Source organism: Clupea harengus, chromosome 17 (assembly GCF_900700415.2).
Source record: "Clupea harengus chromosome 17, Ch_v2.0.2, whole genome shotgun sequence".
Taxonomy (NCBI): domain Eukaryota; kingdom Metazoa; phylum Chordata; class Actinopteri; order Clupeiformes; family Clupeidae; genus Clupea; species Clupea harengus.
In genome coordinates this window covers 21,509,834-21,533,355 of record NC_045168.1, presented here as the reverse complement: position 1 = coordinate 21,533,355, position 23,522 = coordinate 21,509,834, and the positions used below count along the sequence as shown (strand labels likewise).

The window sequence follows — 23,522 nt, the reverse complement described above, 5'->3', positions numbered from 1 at the left end:
CCAAAGATACACATTAAGACAAACGTAAAAACCTGATTACAGCCTGGTAGTAATCATTACACTGAAGTAGCGGTGGGCTCTATGTGTAAGGTAGGAGATACAAATCATTTAGCCTGCTAGCGCTGGTCGTGATTTTAGTGATGGATATTTCCATTGGAGTTGCCATTATCAGTGGAAATCAATACATTGAAATTCAATACATAAATTGGAGTTTGAATTGAGTGGAAACATTCCTGCAATCCGTAGATCCTGGAAAAGCTGTGTGTACATGCACACACACACGCACACACACACACACACACACACACACACACACACACACACACACACACACACACACACACACACACACACACACACACACACACACACACTCCTTCACACCCCTACAGAACTGCCCATTAGATTGCATCGGTTCCGCCTGAAACCCAACACCTGAATAATGAATTCAATATGTACAACAAATAGGATCAAACACACAAACACAGTATGGGATTGCCATCTGTAAACATATACGTACTGACACGGCTCAGTCATGGGCTCTCACACACACACACACACACACACACACACACAACACAGACACAGGCATGCACACACACATAGGCACACAACACTAGTACACAGAGGTAATGAAAGTATGCCCATCTTTCTCCCACTCCTGTGCAAACATGCTTTTTCATCATTCACAGAATTGCAAAATGGCTTCTGCCATTCTATCACAGTCAGGCAGGACTTGCTATTATAATGGAATTGGGTTGTTCTGGTGACGGGTGTGGGTGTTATTTCATAATGGAACAATGAGGGACTTGTTACGGATCCAGTGATGAAGGGTTGGGCTGGGGACCACATGAACTGAGGACCAGAGCGCTAATATCTCATATCTCTCCATGTGTCAAAATCCGGTTTTTACACCTTCAGACACAGCAGGACGTTGTTTGCAGGGAAGATCACATTCAAAAAGCAATTTATTGCAGGACAGATTAAATTACTGCAAGGCCAGCTGCCCTGTGTACACTATTTTAAAATAGCTTATACATTCAGAGCTTCTCATTTGATAAAATCTGACTGCAATAAAAAAAAATGCGTGTGGGTGTGTTTGTACAAATACAGCTGAAGGCAAGGACATCCTTGTTTTCACCGTCAAAGCCAGATTAGAGGTTCTGCCAACTGAACACTGATTCCATTGCATATATTTTGTGATAACAAAAACACAAACAACAAGAACAGATGCTCAGGCACTCTGTCTAGCATTACCACATTGTTAACGTGGGGAAAGGTAGCCTGTTAAGTGCCGCTAATTTCTACCAATTTCTACCAGAATGTGCAAATGCCCAGCTGAGCTGCAAACAAACCACCATTTCAGTTCTGTATACAGAGGTATTCATCAGCCTCAGACATCAAGCAAACATAGTAACAGAAAGTGGGCTATGAATTGCAGGCTTTGCTAAGGATACAGGCAGCTTGGCCATGGAGGGTGTTATTAGTAGCCATTTTAGTCACCAATGTCAATAATTTGTCGCACATTTGAGTTCACTGTCAGTAGATATAATTGGTGGATTGAAATGTCTGTAGACTGATAGTTTGCCTTCATATAATTTCACTGTCTGTGTGTGTGTGTGTGTGTGTGTGTGTGTGTATGTGTGTGTGTGTGTGTGTGTATGTGTGTGTATGTGTGTGTATGTGTATGTGTGTGTGTGTGTGTGTGTGTGTGTGTGTGTGTGTGTGTATGTGTATGTGTGTGTGTGTGTGTGTGTGTGTGTGTGTGTGTGTGTGTGTGTGTGATATGCATCTCCAACCAGGAGGCCAGCTAGAGGAGAATGACTGGCAAGAGTCAGACCAGCAACGTGACCAACAAGAATGACCCGCGCTCCATTAACTCCCGCGTGTTCATCGGGAACCTCAACACGGCCATCGTCACCAAGAGCGACATCGAAGTCATCTTCGCCAAGTACGGCCGCATCGTGGGCTGCTCCGTGCACAAGGGCTACGCCTTCGTGCAGTACCTGAGCGAGCGGACCGCCCGCGCCGCCGTGGGCGGTGAGAACGCACGCATTATCGCCGGACAGCCACTGGGTGAGTCACAACTGCTTGTCGCCAACTTGACTCCCGTTGCTGGTTTCTGTTGATTGGATTTTTGCTTCTGCCTTGGATTGCAAGTTTGTAAATAAATACACCGGTGTGTGAATACATTTTTGTAATGTTTCGGCGCACTATCACATTGTGACTCATTGTTAGTGAACTACACTTCCTGTTATGGGCTGGCTGTGACATTGCCGTTTTGAATCTGAGAGGAAGTGCCTCCGTCACAAAGCCAAACTGCAGGCTATAATGAGACATCATAGATCTAATCATAAAACCAATAGTACACGTCTTAACCAGACATCAGGTGGAGTCAGTGAGACAGTCACAATCATGGGTCTAGACCAGGCAGCGAACCTAGTCCAGACCATGGCTTTTTTACTGCATGCCTCATTTGGAGAAAAGGTATATCAACCTAATCCCGTCTACATTTCATTCACATTATTAGCAGATTATTGTATCACCGCGATATACAGTATAGCGCAACGGTGCACATTTTGATCAGCATGTGTGGTCTCTGTGTGGGTAAAGAATGACCTATGACCTGGATGTTGTTCACACTTTGCTCTCGAAGTGCAGATGCACAGACAGAAGAGTCTACAGACCTGATACTGTCCACAGTGTTAGATTACAGTGTGGGTCTGATGGGGTTCATAGGTATCAGGATGATGTTCAGGCGGCCCATTGTGGGTGAAGATCTCAAGTGATTTAATCCAGTTTAACACAGGTTTGGCACTGTGAACTGCAATTCCAGTCTGGCTGTGGGATTACTTAAGGTCACATGTGAATCTGAGGTACTCCTGGTGTGTGTGAGTGCGTGTGTGTGTGTCCGTGTGTATGTGTGTATGTGTCTGTGTGTGTGTGTGTGTGTTTGTGTCTGTGACAATGTTGTATGAGTGTGTGTTGTGTATGTATATGAAATAGATGGAGAGAGAGAGAGAAAGTATTTGTTACTGATTATTTTAGTGTGGGCTGTTTCCCTGAAATCTGGAAAAGTTTAACCCTTAAACCATTTCACAAAAGTGGAGATAAATTTGACCACAACAACTACCAAGGTATCTCTGTGAACATTTTGCAGTATTATTAACTACAGACTCATAAACCCCCTGTTGAAACAGTGTCTTAAGCAAAAGCCAGATTGGATTCTTCTTTCAAATTACCGATCATAGTTACACCCTACACACCCCAATTGAAAAACATACTCATAATCCAAACAAATGATTCACTTGTTCTGTCGACTTCAAAAAAGCATTTGCTTCCATTTGGCATCACGGTTTGTTCTACAAAGGAATCGAAAGTGCTGTAGAGGGGTAAAACATGACATAATAAAATCAATGTGCACCGGAGCTAAGTGTGGCATTAAAATTTGATCCAAAAGAGCCCAATATGTCCCTCGGGAGTGTAGAGTGAGACAAGGTTGCGCTTTAAGCCCAACTCTATTGAACTTACACATCAATGAGTTGGCAGCCGTACTGGAAAAATCATCAGCACCTGGACTCACTCTGTATGACAATGAGGTTAAATTCCGGCTTTGTGCAGATGACCCAGTCCTTCTTTCACCAGTGGAGGAAGGACTCTAGATTCAATTAGACCTTCTTCAAAAGTTCTGTCAGAACTGGGCCCAGGCAGTTAGCATGAAGAAAACTAAAATATTGATCTTTCAAAAAAAGATCCAGACAGCACATATTTACATTAGAACCAAATGAAGTTAAGCATGCATTATATTATACCTACCTAGGCCTGAGAATAAATTCTAAAGGAACAGTCAACATGGCAGGGAATGAACTAAGAGACAAGGCACGCAGGGCTCTCCTTGCCATAAAAGACATTCCAGTTCGAATTGGGCTATAAATATTTGCATAAGTGATCAGAACCAATTACCCTTTATTTCAGTGAAGTGTGGGGCACTCTTGCAAATCAGGAAAAAAAAACAGGCATTTGAGACCCTGCATGTTAAGTTCTTAAAAACACCCTAAAAGTCCATCAGCATGCTACACACAGAGCATGGAAGACAGAATTAGGCCAATATCCTCTACTGATTCAAATACAAAAAAGGGCAACTACATTCTGGAAACACCTAAAACTCAGCAACCCACACTCTTTCCTTAATAAAGTCTTAGGATACAAAGAGTTGCCTACCCACCTGGGCCCCGTTTCCCCGATAACGATGAATCTTAGCGGTTCTCTAGTGTTCTCTACGAGTGATTTCATGAACATTTGTTAAGTTTTCACACGCGTTCCTCAAACAAGCACAGATCATGGAGGCACGTGCACTGCTCCGAAGTACTACTTCACAAACACTGTCCATGTGTCTCCTAATTTGGTTGTATCAGGTTACGTCATTGTTGCCTTTTCAACTTAATGTTGATTGACCTAAAAGCGAAAAAACTTTAAAACCTGCATATCTAACTTAAGAATAATCCATCTCTGAGTAGGCCTATAATATTACACCAAATTCAGATTCACATTTCAGGCCAACTCATGACAACCAACATAAGCCTGCTCTTTGCCACTTGCAAGTGTCCTACAGTGGCTGGCATGCTGCCTGAGTAAGAGCGCTTTTGGTTATCCTTGAAGAGGGAATTGGAAGATGAGGAAAATGTTGAGGACGATAGTGAGGTATTAAGTAAATAGGCTAAGTATAGGCCTATGGCTAATTTTGACTCAACACAAATGTTGTAGGCTATGTGTTCAGTACTCAGCTTTAAATGTTGTTTTTATTACATATTTTCAAACTCTTATTCATTAATATTTTTTTTTTCTCTCTGATGGAACTTCGCTTCCCAATTTCTTCCACTTTCTGCAGCAACTTGTGAGCTAGGCCCTGCTGAAAGTAGGCTACGATGTGAGACAATACGTTGAGACAGAGCTGCACTTATTAACAGAGTGCAGAACATTCCAATCAATCTGTGATTGCTACTTGCCAATTATCCATCTGATTGGGTGAAGATAAAGAGAGCTGGACCATAGCTGCACAATTTGGGCTCACTTGCCACCGTCTGAGGTACACTGAATGATATACATTTTAACACACCTAGCAAAACTCACACACACACACACACACACACACACACACACACACACACACACACACACACACACACACACACACACACACACACACACATACAGCCATCTTCCCTATTCTTCTGCTTAAAAAATTATTTAATAATTACTATTGCTAACTGATTACCTATCTGATTATTATACTGTACGCACTATTCTTGACTCTGTATCTGTATCTGATTTTAAGGTATCTATTGTTGTGTTTTGATTTGCATTTGTATTGAATGACTGCTTTGGCAATACAAGTGCCCTATTTGTCCTGCCAGTAAAGCACCTTTGAATTGAATTGAACTGAATTGAGAGAGAGAGAGAGAGAGAGAGAGAGAGAGAGAGAGAGAGAGGGAGAGGGAGAGAGTGTGTGTGTGTGTGTGTGTGTGAAGTGCTCTAGGCACCATAGGCTCAGCATTGGTGTGGAACTGATTTGCTCGTTTTTTTGTCTGAGAAAAGCGCATGAGAGAGTTTTCCTGTTTGGGGGTTAAAGAGTTTTGAGAGTTGATGTCATTCAATTCGCTGGCAGTGGAGAAAGCCTTCACGCTATGTCAAATTGTCATTGGGCGTAGCATCCCGCATTTATAACAGACAAGTTTACTAGACTCTCGGCTGAAGTTTCAAATAAGGCAAGGCTGTGTGTTTGTAAGAAAGGATGCTTGTGTGTGTGTGTGTGTGTGTTTGTGTGTGTGTGTGTGTGTGTGTGTGTGTGTGTGTGTGTTTTGTGTGTGTGTGTGTGTGTGTGTGTGTGTGTGTATGTGTGTGTGCACCCCAATCAAAAGACTACTGGTGTGTAAATGCAAGTGTGTGTGTGTGCGTGCATGCTTGGCGTGTGTTTGTGTGTGTTTGTGTGTGTTTGTGTGTAGGTAGGTGGGCATATGTGTGTGCGTGTGTGAGCATCCTAAGGACCTCTTGAGTGTGTTTATGTATGCTCTGACTCACTCTGTACACCCCCCCCCCCACACTCTCCCCCAGGAGTGCTGCTGGGTACACACTTGACCTGCCACAGCTCCAAATCCTCCGTGCAGAAACACAGTATCTCGTTGCCCACAGAGCCTCATTATTTATCCGCTGAATGCTGAGGCCCCAAAGAACCAGAGGCCTGACGCTCCGCACACTCCGCTCTCAGGTTGGGCTACAGCTCTGGGCCCTCTGGCTCAGCTGCAGCCGCTCTCCCTCGTGCCAGCTGACTCTGCAACCGAGCCGGCCCTGGTCTGGCCCATATTCGGCGCGGGTCTGACGGAGCCGCACCAGATTTGGTTTAGAGTTAGTTGCTCCCAAGTTGCTCTTGAGGCCGTCTGGAGCCCTTTGCGCTCCAAAAGTGCAACTGAGTTTGGTCGTGCATGTAGGTCTGTGTGTGATCTTGTGTGTTTTTGGTATGTGGAGGAGTGTGTGTGTGTGTGTGTGTGTGTGTGTGTGTGTGTGTGTGTGTGTGTGTGTGTGTGTGTGTGGATGTGTGTGTGTGTGTGTGTGTGTGTGTGTGTGTGTATGTGTGTGTGTGTGTGTGTGTGTGTGTGTGTGTGTGTGTGGATGTGTGTGTGTGTGTGTGTGTGTGTGTGTGTGTGTGTGTGTGTGTGTGTGTGTGTGTGTGGATGTGTGTGTGTGTGTGTGTGTGTGTGTGTGTGTGTGTGTGTGTGTGTGGATGTGTGTGTGTGTGTGTGTGTGTGTGTGTGTGTGTGTGTGTGTGTGTGTGTGTGTGTGTGTGTGTGTGTGTGTGTGTGTGTGTGTGTGTGTGTGTGTGTGATACTCTCTCTCTGTCTGTGGGGAATGTGTGACCTCTCAACTGTGGGCTAATGTGTGACTACTGATGTGTGTGTTTAGAAGGGAGAGAGAGTTATAGAGAGAGAGGGATAGAGACAGAAAGTTATAGAGAGATGGTGCCGAGAGAAGAGGGAGGGGGGATTATTGTGGACAATCTGTCATGTGGATCAGGAGCTAAAGCAATCAGTAGTCTCTCACACATGGACACAAACAAATTGGTACTGATGATCTCTTGCCACTTTCTTTGCTTGCAGAAATTGTGTGTGTATGTGTGACAGTGTGTGCATGTGTGACAGTGTGTGTACGTGTGACAGTGTGCGTCTTCTCTCTCTCGTCTTTGAGTGTGTACAAGCTGCGGTCTTGACTGCTCTTACTCTTCTGTCAGTTTGGGCAGCTTTTGATTATCCGAGCTCTCTCTCTTTATCTTTCTTTCTTTGTCTATCTTACACACACGTAGCCAAGCCATGACTAGCAAACAGATGAAAAGATAATTCGCTTAGGAAGAAACTCATTACAATTCTATCAGCCTGTTAGGACAACTTGCTCTCTGATTAAAATGCCTCCAACACACACACACACACCATACCCACACCCTCACTACACACACGCACGGATACACACACTCACACACACACACACACACACACTCACTCACACACACTCACACACTCATTGGCTTGACATGGTCCTCAGACAGGAGAACATGACCTTGCCATGGAATCAATACGCAGCACACCTGCTTCCTTATTCATGCTGTTGACCCCCACTAGATCGAGATCTCAATGGATATGAGTGGAGAGGGGGAGGGAGAGGGAGAGAGGTAGGGAGAGAGGTAGGTGACTCACTGTTAAGACTATATTATCACACTATCAGTCCTCCATCAGTTCTATAGTGACATGTCTTCAATCCTACAAACAACATTACAACATCCATCTATGAAGTTTATCCATTAGCCTTAAATCAATCCACTTTGTTTGTGTAATTTCCAAATAAGACAAATGGAGCGGAAAGGGAAACGACAGAAAAAGATATATGTGTTTGTGGCGGTGTTTTGTATGCACGTGGGCTCATGAGAGGGTGTGTGTGTGTGTGTGTGTGTCTGTGTGTGTCTGTGTCTGTGTGTGTGAGAGAGAGAGACAGAGAGAGAGAGTCAGACAGAGATCTGAGAAGGACCTGAATTTTGACGTCACATAAGATTAAGGCCTCAGACGGTGTGATGGTTTCTTGTTATGTCCTAAGTGGAGATCTATTAAATATTAATTGCATGCTGAAATGGTCTGTCTGTCAAATGATTCACAGGAGGAAGAGCTGATGCTATTTTTTCTCACCCAGACCCTGTGTGAATGACTATATATATTTGTGTGTGTGCATATGTGTGTGTGAGAGTGTGTGTGTGTGTGAGTGAGAGTCTCTCTCTCTCTCTCTCTCTCTCTCTCTCTCTTTGTGTGTGTGTGTGTGTGTGTGTGTGTGAGAGAGAGAGAGAGTATCTGTGTGTGAGTGAGAGTCTTTCTTTATTTCTCTCTCTCTCTCTCTCTCTCTCTCTCTCTGTGTGTGTGTGTGTGTGTGTGTGTGTGAGTGAGTCTCTCTCTCTTTCTCTCTCTCTCTTTCTGTGTGTGTGTGTGTGTGTGTATGTGTCTTTATCGGTGCGTGTGTGTGAATAATTATGCAAGTGTCAGACTGGAAGAGGAAGACAGGACGTTTGTGACTAAAGAGCTCCTCCCTCTGGTCACTGGCATCAGTGCAGCTCTGTTCAAGACCAACTGGTACATCTTTACCCCTGCACTTTGGTTTGTGCAGAGACAAACTGACAGATAGATACATATGGATATGTACAAAATGTATGGGGACAATCATAAAAGACACCTTATTGACACTTGTAGAGGACAATATTCTCTGCTATCTAATCATCTCTCTACTTGCTAAACTCATTTTCCCATCCTTCTTCGGTCCTCTCTCTCCTTACAGAGCTCTGTGAGATTATTCAGACCCTAATGACCATTCAAACATCATCGACGAAATTTAAATATTCTTTGCACCCAGTTACCCTAGACAGAGAGAGGTGGAAAACGTAAATGAGAATTTGATTAGAGAGTAATATGTGTGTTGAAATGGTCCCTTGAGATATTGTATGTGTGTGTGTGTGTGTGTGTGTGTGTGTGTGGGGTGTGTGTGTCTGTGTGCTTGTGTACACTTTTGTATATGTGTGTGTGTGCCCACGTATGCATGTGGGTAGGGGAGCAATTAAACGTTTTGGGCTACCAGCCACAGTGGCTGGTATAATGTGGAGATTCTACCAGCCACTCAATTTTGGGGAATTTTATTGCATTGTAAATATGGTAATTATGTATATTGCATATAGTACAGGCATGAAAAGGCAGGTTTATTTACATGGCAGATTTCATACACAGGCAATTAAATGTGCTTTACATACATAAAAGCGAAAGGAATATCCAAGGGAAAAAAAGAGTGAAAAGCAATAAAAGGTAGAAAATATAATTAAAAGAAAGTGCAACGTATAAAACAATAGAATTAAATATGTGATTAAAAGACAGTAATATAACTTAAAGACAAATAATATAATTAAAAGAAAGTACAAAGTACATAAAGGAGAATGAAAACATAGTGGAAGTAGCTCTGCTGTGTGTTTCGGAACACTGAATAAGCTCAAGACGTTACCTCCCCACAGGGAGTGACTAAAGCTCTACGTCCAGAATTAAAGTGCAGTAATAATCCACATTTATCCTTTATCCACATTTTAGAACTGAATCATAATAGACACTTGAAAAGATAAATGTTTTTGACCTGGATTTTAAAATTACTACATTTGTGGCACATCTAAGATCTTCTGGCAGTTGGTTCCAGTTGCAGGCAGCATAACAGCTTAATGGTGCTTCACCATGTTTAGTTTGGAGTTCTAGTAGCTGACCTGAATCCATGGATCTAAGATCCCTACTCTGTTTATTCTCACATATCAGAGATGTATTCAGGGCCTAAACCATTCAGCGATTTATAGACTAGTAGCAGCACTTTACAGTCTACTCTGTTACTAACTGGAAACCAGTGTAAAACTGTAGTGATGAGCTCTGTTATCTTGGTCCTGGATAAAACTCTAGTAGCATTTTAAATGCGCTGCAGCTGTTTAATGGTCTTTTTGGTAAGTCAGACTTAGTCTTTGAGAGTCTAAGATTCTAGGTGTTTCCTTATACTAATTATCTTCTTTTTGTTGCTAATACAATAATCGGTACCACTTTACAACAAGGCTCCCCTTATAAAGGTTTATAAATGGTTTATAAATAGGTTATTAATTAGGTTGTAAACACGTTATAAGCCATTAATAAGCCATTATAAACGAGTTATAACAAAGTTTTCATACATCGATGCGGGCTCACTATTTGGCAAGATCCCCATCTTGGCAACCCATTGTCTATCCCTTAACTGGCTATACTAGCCCATTGTACACTCCCTACCATTATTGTATCTGTTTAATAAATGGTGATGTGTTTCACACTTTACAATAAGGCTCCCTTTTGCCAGTTATAAATGTTAGTAACTCATTAATATATGGTGATGTGTTTCACACTTTACAATGAGGCTCCCTTTTGCCAGTTATAAATGTTTGTAACTCATTAATAAATGGTGATGTGTTTCACACTTTACAATAAGGCTCCCTTTTGCCAGTTATACATTTTAGTAACTCATTAATATATGGTGATGTGTTTCACACTTTACAATAAGGCTCCCTTTTGCCAGTTATAAACGTTAAAATAAGACTAATGAGTAGTAAGCAGTAACTTGATATTGGATGGATGGATGGATGGATACTTTATTAATCCTGAGGGAAATGTTAGGACATCCAGTAGCATCCAGACACAACATACACAAATCACATACACATAGGGAGAACACGTTCAAAAGGAGTGGGGTAGTAACCAGTACCGTAACGGAAACACGTGAGCCCCCCCCCCCCCCCCCCGCAGAATAACTGTGAGAGTTTTAAGACAGGCCTAAAGTTGTTTAACAGAGAGGCATCCACAGTTGGGGAAATAGCAGTGAGCCATTAACTATTTGCTGCAAGTCAGCTGTTACAGAGTTTAAATAGTTTGTAAATAGTCAGAAGATGCCGAAGTGTTTCATCAAGTTTTTTGGTCAATAGTATTATATTGTGAAATAATAATCACGTTATTTCTAGGTGGTCTTAGGGACGGTGTAATTTCATTGTTTTACTGTGTCAATGGTCCGTTTAATAGTTTCGATTTTTTTCACAAATTAATTTCACATCCCTGTGCAATGGAGTTCTGAGGCTGTCTGTTTGGGGGGGTTTGTAATCTTGTTATCCATGACAAATAGAGAGTTCCTGTTAATCAACTTAGAGAAGTGCATGGTGTTTAACCCTGCATAACTCATAGTCAAAACTACAAAGGCTTTGTTTATAGAGGCCATAGTAGATTTGCAGTGTAGTCTTTCTCTGTTTCTTCGTCTTCACATCGAGCTTTCCTGCATCTTAACCATAAGTGCTCCACAGTATCCACAGTGATTTCTGTTTGCTGACTCCTGATTTCTCGACTTTCACCGGTTCAATAATATTAATAATTAATAATAATCATTTTCAAGAATTATCCAGGTGACATAGCTATGGCCTCCATAACTTGAATACTAGTATTCTCGCTCTTTTCCCACCTTTTCTCAACAGAAACAGAATTTATTTCAACCTCCTGAGTCAAAAAGGACACACAAATTATCAGAAGTCCTTACCCAGAACAACAGATATGTCAAGACCTTTAGAAATAACCAGACCCATAGTGTGGCCCCAGGAGTGTGTAGGTCATTTCACATGATGCTAGCGACCAAAAGTGTCATATAGTGCATAAAGTTCTTTGGCATTATTGTGTATGTTATTATCTATATGGATGTTAAAATTCACTGTTATGATAAAAAAAAAGGTGTAGTCAATGGCGATAACTGACAGTAATACAGCAAAGTCATCAACAACATTTCTAGTATCTTGGAGGTCTGTAAATGGTTAAACAATGTAATTTGGGAGCACCATTCAATATGACACAGCTGGTGCTGTCTCGTTTAGAACTGTAGCACTGCTGCCTTCTGCTACCACGTCTCAGTAAAAAAATGGAAATAGAAATAAAAATATGATGTCATTGACAACTGATTTGTACAGCTAGAGATAATAGGAGCCCCTTCTGTAGAGATCATAGAAGCCCCTGGAGCACTCTGAGGTAGTCATGATACAGGTGACAGATTAGACTGGTTTACCTCATAAGCTGCATACGTTCGATTCCCTCTATTTCTAAACAACATAGGAATAAAGAACATTATTGGCATACTGGGTCCCAGCTTGTTTTCAGAACAGCTGTCAGTATCATGTCTAGTATGACTGAGGACCCCCTCGAAAACGAGATGCTGCATCTCAAGGGGTTATCCTCCAAACAATACATTTCAATAAGTATGGCAGAGACCCTGAACACATCACAAAATGCTGTCACTGTAACCTGCTTCTGCCATCATTGTTCTGTACCCTGCTGCTGCTACCAGTAGCACTCACTGAACATTCTGTACTCTGTCCTGCCAGAGGAGATGCAGGACAAGGTTGCTGCTGACGGTGTTGAAGTGGCCTAAGATATCTTTTTCGAACGAGGAGGTGGAATTGGGACACCGGGGGGGGGAGGAGTTGCCCTGCACTTTTTGGGTCGGACTTGTGGGTTGGCTGAGATAGAGAGTAAAAGTTTAGAACCAGCACACACCAGTTCCTCCATTTTCTGTGAGAAATCTATATGAGGCAGGGATGATGTTGAGAGACAGAAGGTGGAGGATGAGAGAGGTGACTGAGGTGACTCTGCTTGTGACTGTAGTGTCCTTGGTAGATAATGCAGGCCATCATAACTGTCATCTAGTGTCGGACACTCAGCCTGAGTCATGTTCTCCAGTGGTGGGGATTGGGGTTGTGCTGTGCTGCCTGTATTCCGTGTATTAGGCTTGTATACACTGTGTTCTCTTTTTAATGCCTGTGATTGCAATAAACAACACTGATAATATGTGCAATTCTGTCAGGGATCCAATACAGCAATGGGGTTACATATTTGTGGAAATATAGGTCTACCAGACACTTTTATAATGTTTTTATATTTCTCAATTATGATTATTGTGTATACTACAAATGGTATACATTAACCCCATAAGGTGTATATTTTATGGGAACATCATTTATTTATGGAGACATAGGCTAGATGATCCAGCACACAGTTACTGCTTACTGCTTGATGTACAGAAAGGCCTACATCTAAAGGGATGCAAAACAGCACTGCTGCTCATGAAAGTGTACATGATCGTATATGTGTATATGTGTGTGGGTGTATGTGTGTGTGCGTTGGAGCATGTGTAGATATGTGTGTGTGTGTGTGCGTGCGTGTGTGTGTGTGTGTGTGTGTGTGTGTGTGTGTGTGTGTGTGTGTGTGTGTGTGTGTGTGTGTGTGACTCTATAGCCTTGAGTGGCAACTAACCTAAGAGAAGGATATTATGCATATTTAACACACAGCGCTGAAATAGCCATAGCCCTCTCAGCACACTGTGCAGCTGTGGAAACTGGAAAAAACCGGTGTGTAAATATTGGGATTGAATTGGACTACTTAATATCAAGTGTGTGCAATGGAATAAACCTTGCGTAAATAGTCAAATCCATGGACTTCTGTCAAGCAATCTTCAAATGTCCATCTTTTACACGTTATGGCCTTAAGATCTCTCCAAAGGAACATAAATGCATATAAGCACTTAATAGAGAGCGTGGGTCGTCCTTCTGTGTGTTCACAGAAGGCTGCTCTTTACACTCATTTTAAAACAGTCAATCAGCAGCTTTAGTCTGTGTGAGGCTTAGAGTATACTGCATGTAATCAGCCACACCTGTGTGTTCCATGTGTCACTTCAAACGAGAGGACAGGTGATGCTGAGTCGGACAGAATTAATGAAGCATGAAGCTAACAGAATGTGGGCGGGGTTAGAGAGCATGCAGCATATGGGTGAATGTGTGTGACAGCATCATAGTATGTCTGTGTGTTTTCGACAGTGTGTGTGTGTGTGTGTGTGTGTGTGTGTGTGTGTGTGAGTGTGTGTGTGTGTGTGTGTGTGTGTGTGTGTGTGTGTGTGTGTGTGTCAGTGTGCTGATTTATAGTACATGTAAGGCAAGAGAGAGGAGAGTGGGTATTGAACATACAAAACACAAAAGCCTAAATAATATATAAATGGCACGTAATGTCACTGGGGTATACTGAAAAGTGTTTCATGCTATGACCTGTGCAACATGATAAAGCTTACCACAGGCCACTACCTGAACAGAGCAGAAGTCCAGCAGGCTGCAGTTTTTCTCTCATACCTCTAGATGGTACAAGAGACCACATGATGGCTGAGAGAAAGAATATGTCCTTCTTCGTTCTGTAAATTAATATGTTCAGTCATAATAATCGACAGTCCATGATTACACACAATCATTTCTGATAAGTAAATTGTTACATAAAATGAGCATATCATGAGCTTCATAGAAAGACTTTTTTATAAAGCTAAACCTGTGTGTTGACTGTTTGAGGTAGCACAGTATTTAGGGTATCTCCCGACTGGCAAAAGCATAAACATAAGGCAAAGTAATAGCACAAACAGAATTCTTGAAGTGACAGTCTTGTCACTTAGAGCTGAGAACAACTCCATGAGCACAATCCACTGTCATGACATAATTGCGTAATATCTTTCTACCAAAATAACTATATTATATTAACATGAGTACGTCTTGATGCTTCCACTACACGTTTAATTTATTCTGCACCACTGTTGCCCATGTGCGTTCATCTTATTTACCAAGACAAAGGTTAGGAGGATGGGGTTCAATCTAATTAGCCTTTGAATGCAGCTGTAAAAACCGATAAAACCTGCTTGTGCTACTTAAGCCCACTAATTTGACCGCTTCTGCTGAGGGAGAAACAATTATGTTGGTCTTGCAGTAAAATGGGAAATTACATCATTTTTTGCACACGTCTTCATTGAAAGCACTTCAGCTTGTCATTCTTCAGAGACGTGCAGACAGTGATGCATTTTGTATATGACCACAAGAGACCAGTCGGCAACGCATCCTTCGTGAAATAAGTGTTGTCATGGATACACAACCCCTCGCTGAAGTTTTAGTAACGACCTACATCATATTTATGTGACAAACAGAAGGCTACATTTAGTCGTTAATGTACAGAGACCATACGAATTTCATTAAAAAAAATTGAATATAATTTTGTATGTTTAGCACCATATATGTAATGCTACGTCTGTGTGGAAAATCAGAATATGTCATTTCTAAACGCAAGGAAAATCTTAGTATAGCGTATTCTGTCTATGCTGAAAGGAGTGACCGCCACACTTTGAGAAGATAATATGGAGAGTCTGCACTTCACGCGCTAATAATAGGCTACACGCGCTTATTTGTGTGTGTTTATTTGATGACTGATTTCATATCTGACTGAAACTAATGAAACTACATATAAATATCTGAAAGTAAATACCATATTCTTTTCGCAATAAAATAACTGTCCAACGCTTTTCCCCTCTCGAAAAGCCTGAAATGGTATAATCTTCCCTAACGCAGCCGTCTCATTTAAAGCTGCGTGCACCTTTCACACTCGCCGTTCACTGAACTCGAAGAGCTGGCGACTGCTGACAACACTTCCCTGTGTAGAATCAGACTGTTTTCCTCAGAAAATATGTACAAAGGCAAGCGCCGTATTCAGCGACGTGAGTGTGCATCATTACCGTTTATCACGTGTTTTTAAGTTGGTGTCGCACCTGATAACTGATGTAACAGCAAGATAGTAATGCTACATACCATGCATGTATTGGTTGTGTACGTGTGGGTATTCTTTGTAACAATGGTACCTGCCGTCATCTTGCTTTTTTTCCTTACGTTCATGTCAGTTAGATTTCGTTGGTCGTTTCGTTGGTGTTTCTTTTGAACGCAGCCCTATCGCACGGTACTGTTACCAACATCTCAGAAAAAAAATACACATTGAAGAGGTAGCTTATTCCTCTGAGTCTCAAGGGTCAGGGAAGAGATGAATAAGGCGGCTGTGCCGTTCTTTTTGTCTGCTCTTTTCTTCGAAAGAAATGGTGTTTGCGTGGGACACCCCCGGTGACAACGATAGGTGTCAGTCTCGCGGGCAGCAGCAGAGAAAACGATAACACAAGCGTGTTTTAGTATTCATTTTACTTATGTTTGGCGAAATATAAGGTATGCAAGTTGTGCTTTAGAAGGACGTGAAATTAGTGCAAAACGAAGATCGATTAAAGATTCTGCCAGTGGGAAAAACACTTCGTTGATGGCTAAAGTCAGGACAATGCGATGATGATTTTGGTGTCGCTCTGCATTTCGTTCTGTTTGTTGGAGATGCATATGGTGTGGTGTGCTGTAACTTGAAGCTTCAACCTCTGTGTGTGTATGTGTGTTCCTGCTTTAGAGAATGTATTTCAAATTTGTAGCGATTTTCTGTGACTGAATTAATTTATCTACAAGAGCAAGTGTTATGTTTTTGTCATTTTGAGTTGTCACCACTCAGTTGAGCTGTCTCTATTCCTTTCATGTGAATGTCGAAACATCTAGTCTGAAGAGCAAGGGCTCAGTAATATAATAAATAGTTCGGTAGGAAGGCAATAGGAAGGGTTAGTCCAGTGGGGTTTGTAATTGTATATGTTTGTGTTTGTGTGTGTGTGAGAGAGAGAGAGAGAGAGATGGAAATGCTAATGGATGTATTGAACTGACCAGCAGTGTTTTATGTCGCCATGCATCACTGGTATCCATCTGAATAGAGACCTTTTATTCATTCACCTCTCGCGCTCTCTCTCGCTCTCTCATTCTTTCTTTCTTGTTTGGGATTATTTGGATGATTTTCAACTCGTTTGTGGCAGTGTTTAATATACTAGTTAATGGAAGCCTTGTCAGTGCTCTTCAGTAAGCACATGCGAATGCGGGTGAATATATTCTTTTTTTTGGACAGTGTTATTGTTACACATTGCCATAAACACATCTGAATTTGATTGTATGACCTTGTGTGGTTGTGTACATGTCGGCTGCATGCTATGCTTTGTGTTGAGCTATTGTGGAGTCTCTTGTTTTCTAGAGAGAAACATATAAGCTATATTTGTGCGTGTAAATTAGCCTGTGTGTTGAATACACTTTTAATACAGAGTTGCAAAATGATCAACACCACACATTCTAGTGAATCATTTATTTTTGATAAATGTGTAACCTGCGGTGTGTAGACCAGCACAGACCCACACCAAACTGTGGAATGTGGCGTGCTGACAAGGAGGCTAAAATACATTGATGCTAGCGTCTGTCGCATTTTACCATTTCTACTTTAATAGTTTAAACTATTTTATTTGAGGTCGTGGCATTATTTTTTTTATTTAAAAACGTGCTATAACTAAGCCCGACAACTGCGCCTGGGTTCTAATTCGACCAGATTGTAGGAGCACCTGCGCCTTCTCCTTTCACTTCGCTTGCTACACTGCCGTTAACGCCAGCCAATCGGACGCCCTTTGGAGCTGCATCCACATCTCCCTGACCTGCTTCTTCATTGGTGACAGCCAGGTAGCGGCACTGTGCCCCAAGCCTCGGCATTGTTTGTCACTGTTATAAAATGTAACCACTATTAAAATATCTCGGATGAGCCTGCAATGGGCCAAGTAGTTTAACTTAAAATAGCCTATAATTAAGCTTAAAACAAGCAAGCTAGTTAGCTTATAAAACGAGACCATAAAAACAAGTAAACAAGGGTTGGGCTATATAGCTATATATCTCTTTTTTTATAGCTAACAGTCGGTGAGTGGAATGTCCCAATTTTTAACCTGAGCACCTGCCCCCCAGAATGTCTGTGCACGTCTTAACATACATCACACATTAAGCGGTGGAGTGAGGTTAATTATCTGCATAGCACTGTACCCGCTGGCTACCGTTACACTCACCCCCTAAACTTCATTCCCAATCCGGGTCAGGGAAGCATTGTAACTTGTGTAGACCAGCACATTCCCGCACCGGACTCGAATTGACCTCCTCGGACATTATAGGTGGGCGTGCTATCACGGAGGTTAAAACCCATGGATGCTAGTGTCTGTCACTAGCACGCACGTCTCTCAAAGTGTCGGGGAGTGAGGTTTATTCACTGCACAGCACTGCACCCGCTTGCTACCGTTACAAATGTACGCTACAATATTCTTCTTTAAACCGCTCTCTTTAAACCTATTTCCCTCTCTTCTGAGGATGTGCGATGAAGAAGTTAAATGTTATAGGCTATGTGTTTTAATGATGCAGTGATGTGAAAGTATGAGCAACTTATTTGATAATGGAGTGGTAAACCTCTCTCTCTCTCTCACTCTCTCTTCTGTATGTCTCTTCTGTGTTGACAGATATTAACATGGCTGGGGAGCCAAAGCTCTATCGACCAAAACCTGGGTCAAAGCGGCCTCTCTCTGCTATCTACAGGTGAACGTTTGTGTGTGTGTGTGTGTGGGTGGGTAGGAGTGTCTGCGTGCGTGCGTGTGTTCACAAGTTCGTCCAATGAGATGGTTAAATTGGAAGCAATGCTGGCTTGGTAGCTGTCCAGGGTCCTGGAATGCCTAGCCTGGACTGCCTTAGTGATCCCCATTGACACTCCCAGAAACAGTTGCAAATCATCCCTTAGGGGAAATGTGTTAGGAAACATTATTTTGTATTGTGACAGACAGAGAAAGAGAGAGTGTAGGGAGATCTAGAAATAAGTAGAAAAAAGAGTTGAAAGATAGAATGGTAGAGCGACAGAAAGAGAACATGAGACAAAGAGTGGCTCACTGTTTCCCTGCAATAAAACATCCTTTGATTCTTCCTCTGTAAACAAACAAAACAGCACAGTAACTTACAAAATCAATGCATATAGCCTATTCATGAATTTGGTTTGTATGTGTAGTGTACCTAAAAGTATGTATGAAAGAGAAACAGAAACGTTTGATATTTAATATTGCCTTTATTTGGACAATATAAAATACTATTTGTCCGTGTCCGTGAGATAAGGCAGCAGTTTGTGTTTACCGAAACAGCCTCTTATCAGGCAGCACTTGTTTATACAAGTTTATAATAGGTTAATTATGTGTTTATATATCGCTATTGTTCTATGTAGATTCTCATTCCAGCTGTATTTGCATTTCAATAGTTTAGGGGGAAATAATGCTGTGTGTGTGTGTGTGCAAATGTTTGCTTTTCTCACATTCGCCTGCTTTTTTCACAGCGGGTACGAGTTAGACTATGACTATTACAGAGACGATTTCTACACTCGGTGAGTAAACCTTAAAAGTCTTAGTGTGAAACTGTGAGGTGTGTACTGTGTGAGGGCCGTAAAGTGTATATGTGTGTATTGCGTGCTTGAAGTATATATTGTGTGATTGTCCAGAACCCATTGTGTGTGTATGTTACGTGTGAGTCTGAATGTGTTTTGTATGTGTGTGTGTATGTGTGTTGTAACACAGTCTTGTCTGCCTCAGGGTGTTTGACTACCCTGGACGTGTGCCCCCTCCTCGAGCTCTCGTCCCTCTGAAGCGATCGAGATTGATGACCCCTCCCACTCGTCGTGGAAAGCCCTCCCTCCCAACAAGACACGCCTCCTCTCGGCCTCCTGGTCCCAGCCCGCTCTCGTGTGGCCCAAAATGTCAGTTTCCATGGAAACAGTATTGTCAGAATATGTTCAAAGATGACTTTAAACAATCAAACACAAGTTTTTGGGCCAAAATAGCATGTACAACATTGTTGTCATGATGATCTGTTGCTAGTCAAACTGGTCTGCACTCAGTAAAGCCTCAGTGAAATATAGAAATTCTAGAATTTAGATGCAGTGAAATTGCAGGAATAACTGTATTGTGTGTGTGTTTCTGTGTGTGTGTGTGTGTGTGTGTGTGCGCGCGTGTGTGTTTGCGTGTGTGCGTGTGTGTGTGTGTGTATGTGTGCTCTCTCAGTGAAGTCAGAGCAGCTGCAGGTGATCAGGCGCGAGCTGGGTCAGGTGAAGCTGAAGGTGGATTCACTGCTGGGTCGGCTAGAGCGCATTGAGAGGCAGCAGCGCCTGGACACAGGTGAGAAGAACTTTTAGTGGCAGCAGCAAGGGGATGGATATGTATCTCACACACTACAACAGGAGACACTGGCGACAGTGGTACAGGAGGTAGAGAAGTCGTTTAGTAATCAGAAGGTTGCTAGTTCGATTCCCTGTCGAAGTGTCCTTGAGCAAGACGCTGAACCCCGAATTGCTCCTGATGTGCAGTGTGCCATCAGTGTAAATGTAAAATGTGTATACATTCTAAGTCGCACATATGTAAGTCGCTTTGGATAAAAGCGTCTGCTAAATGACTAAATGTAAATGTAACACTATAGGCAGCACAGATATACTACATGAAAGGAGGAGACAGAACTTGTTAACACCACACACTATGCAGTAAAAAAAAACAGAAGTTTGCCCTCACACATTAAAATGCTGGCATGCACTCATGCACACACTCACGCACACCACACACCAGTTCATCCCTCCATCTCTTATTCCCTTTCTCTCTTTCTCTCTGTCTCTCTGTCTCTCTCTCCTTGGGCAGAAGTACAGAGGAAGTATGAGGAGAGTTGTGATTGGCTGCGTGAGGAGTGTGTGTCAGAGCGAGCAGAACATTCTGGAGAGGAAGCATGTGAAGGGGAGGAACCAGAGGTGGGGGAGATGACAGATGGAGGAGAGGAAGACTATGATGAAGAGGCCAGCAATGACCCGGTATGGGAATGTGACTGTTACGTGTGTGTGTGTGTGTGTACGTGAGTGTGTGTGTGTACGTGAGTATGTGTGTGCGTGCGTGTCTGTGTATGTACTGTTGGTTTAAATACAGCTGTTGTTTACCTTTACAGATGGAGAATCATGTGTCAGATGTTGACAACTAAGCAAAGGTGAGATTAAGACATTTTAAACTTTTAAACTGGTGTGGTGACATTATATATGCACTACCCACTGAACACTTAACACTGAACACTCTCTCACCTGTGACAAATTCCCTTTTGTTAGTGTCTGGACAAACAAGTGCAAGTGCGTGATTCAGTATGTGTGTGTTGTGTGTGTGTGTGTGTCCGTTTGTGTGTGCGTGTCCATCTCAGGCTACGACAGAGGACACAGCAGCATCCAGAGACACCAAAGGATCTTGGGAAGAGGAAGTGACATCACACTGTGAGGAATGGAAGACCACCAGCTCTCACACAGACAGAATACCCAGTCCATTCTAATGATGGTCATTTCACACATACACAGAGACACAGAAACATACACACACATGGAAATGTGTAGGTGTCTTTGTCATTCTGTGTTTGTATGTGCTATGTATACATGCTGCATTTTGTTTTAATTTGTCCATATAATATGTCTTGTAAATACTTAGGCACTTTAATAGTTATTTACTAACATTTAAAAAACCTGAACAACAGCAACAGAAAGTGAATACAGTGCTTGGCTGTATTGGTCTGTTTTGGCAGTTAAAGCATTGTTTGCCAAACCATGACCTTCCTGTCTTTACAGTACTACCCTGCAGAGAATACTGCCAAGTGTGTGTGTGTGTGTGTGTGTGTGTGTGTGTGTGTGTGTATGTGTGTGTGTGTGCATATGTTTGTCTGTCTGTAAACTGCCATTTTGAGCCAACTTACCTTCTTCATATGCATACAGACTCTTTCTCCCTCTCCTTGTCTCTCTGTCTTGTGCACATATTCTCTCTCTTTCACACACACACACACACTCACACACACACACAGGAGTATGGTGGTGTATGCGTGCTATTTGATTTCACTTGACTGTTCGTGTACTCCTCTTAATCTAAGATCAAAATGCAAAATTACCTTCATTTTACGTTTAACTTAAACACCTTAGCCACACAAACTCGTTTTTAAACAGTATGTTGTCAGTGACACTGGAACATCTTCTGATTGTAGAGGATTTCTGTGCAGTCATTACTACCTAGTGATTTTAAGGTCATATAACTTACAGCATCATATGACTGTCTTCACTTGCATCCGGAGATTCTCCAGGAAGTGAATAGGATTTGAGTGAGCCGATGAGCTGATTGGTTGTGATATATGAAGGGAGATATGTCTGGTGGCTGCCTGTGTCTGCAAAATAATGTGGTTACAGTTCAACTGAACAGCTGCCGCTTGTCTCATACTTCATGAATAAACACTCCATGCTCTATTTTTGTATGCAGGCTAGATGGGAGGGAATGCGAACAGCGCTTGATTGAGGATGTGTGTGAATAGAATTTGTCTTTAAGTGACAGCTCCTAATCCCCGTAATTGATATCTAAATTGAGGTGGAAACAGGGTTAGCATCCGTTGAAGAAACACATTCAGGAGGTGAAACATTCAGGATGTTTAGGCTCCTATGTCGTCACTGTAGACTGCAGTTGTCAGGAGAATGATGTCTGTCTTTTGGCTCTGGATCTCAGTTCTCTTTTTTTGAAAGAAACCATACACAGATTCAAAATAATTAGGGTATTATCACAAAGGTTTGGCTTCATTTGTGTGTATTTTGAGAATGGAGGCATTGGACTCATGAAATAGACTTAAAGAAGTAAGGAAAATTAACAAAACAAAAAAAATAAAGTTGTATAGAAATGTAAACTTTTTGTAAAGCTATTTTTATGACGAGCATGTTAATTGTTCAAATGTATATTATTTTGTTTCAATTGTTTCAACAGTTGTATGGCTGTAGGCTGTATTGCTTAGAAAAAAATGAATAAAGTCACCATAGGAATTAATCTCTTATGTTACTCCTGTTCTGTTTTGTCAATGCAAGGTTGTTGAAGGTGCACTGAAGTTTTCACTTCTTGTACACAATTTCTCTTGGTCTAAAAACGCTGACTAGTGTTGTGTGGGTTGCAGCCCATTTCTTTTACTTAATGTGGGCTTATTTTTAATTAGGACTCCATTGCATCTGCCATTCTAGTTGGAGGCGTATAAATGAGTCCCTCAAGTTTGAAGGATAAATCTCTTAAATGCTGTCTCATCTTCATCTGTATCATCCAGTGTTTGTCTAAAAGACCTTCAGGCCTGCTTCTGCCAGCATCATTTAAACATTTATCCTTCCCCAGGATACAACCCCCAGCACTCTCATCTAAAATTATGTTAGATCTATGTACGATCTTTATCTTCCAGCAACCTTTCTAAGCCTCCTCCAGCCTCATACAGTATTTATGTATCAAAATCCCCTGTCATTCTTGATCCAAGAACTGCTTGGAATGTTCTGTTCTAGAAAATTCTGGGTTACTTTCCATAATATTTGTGTGCATTCAAGGATGACAAAATCAATGTCATGCCAGATCAAGGTCCCCCACGTCAAGAGTCACAAGAGCCATGCCTGGTACTCAAAATGAAGCTTGTGCTAAGGGTGTCACTGCCAGCCAAGAAAACCTTTAACTTTGTAGCTTGCACACGTACCTCCAGCCACATCAGCCAAAGGAGGCTACACCAGCCAGGAGTGGTCACTCCGTAGTCAGCAGAGTTCAGCAGATCGTAAGTGACTTGAGTGCGAGTTAGCCAAGTCTGAGATAGCTCAGTC

At 42.0% G+C, this 23,522-nt stretch overlaps 1 protein-coding gene across 1 annotated transcript in view; it reads left to right on the top strand.

The window, feature by feature from the left end:
• The window catches only part of LOC105897230 (RALY RNA binding protein like), a 46,276-nt gene extending 23,554 nt beyond the window's left edge, over nt 1-22,722 (top strand). The window contains exons 2-9 of the mRNA XM_031584316.2: nt 1,803-2,076; nt 18,340-18,415; nt 19,194-19,241; nt 19,447-19,610; nt 19,915-20,028; nt 20,539-20,705; nt 20,837-20,875; nt 21,080-22,722. Coding sequence (XP_031440176.1) covers nt 1,821-2,076; nt 18,340-18,415; nt 19,194-19,241; nt 19,447-19,610; nt 19,915-20,028; nt 20,539-20,705; nt 20,837-20,869 — 858 coding nt within the window. The 5' untranslated portion in view covers nt 1,803-1,820 and the 3' untranslated portion in view covers nt 20,870-20,875; nt 21,080-22,722. The remainder of the gene's footprint in view (nt 1-1,802; nt 2,077-18,339; nt 18,416-19,193; nt 19,242-19,446; nt 19,611-19,914; nt 20,029-20,538; nt 20,706-20,836; nt 20,876-21,079) is intronic.
• Nucleotides 22,723-23,522: the final 800 nt, after the last annotated feature.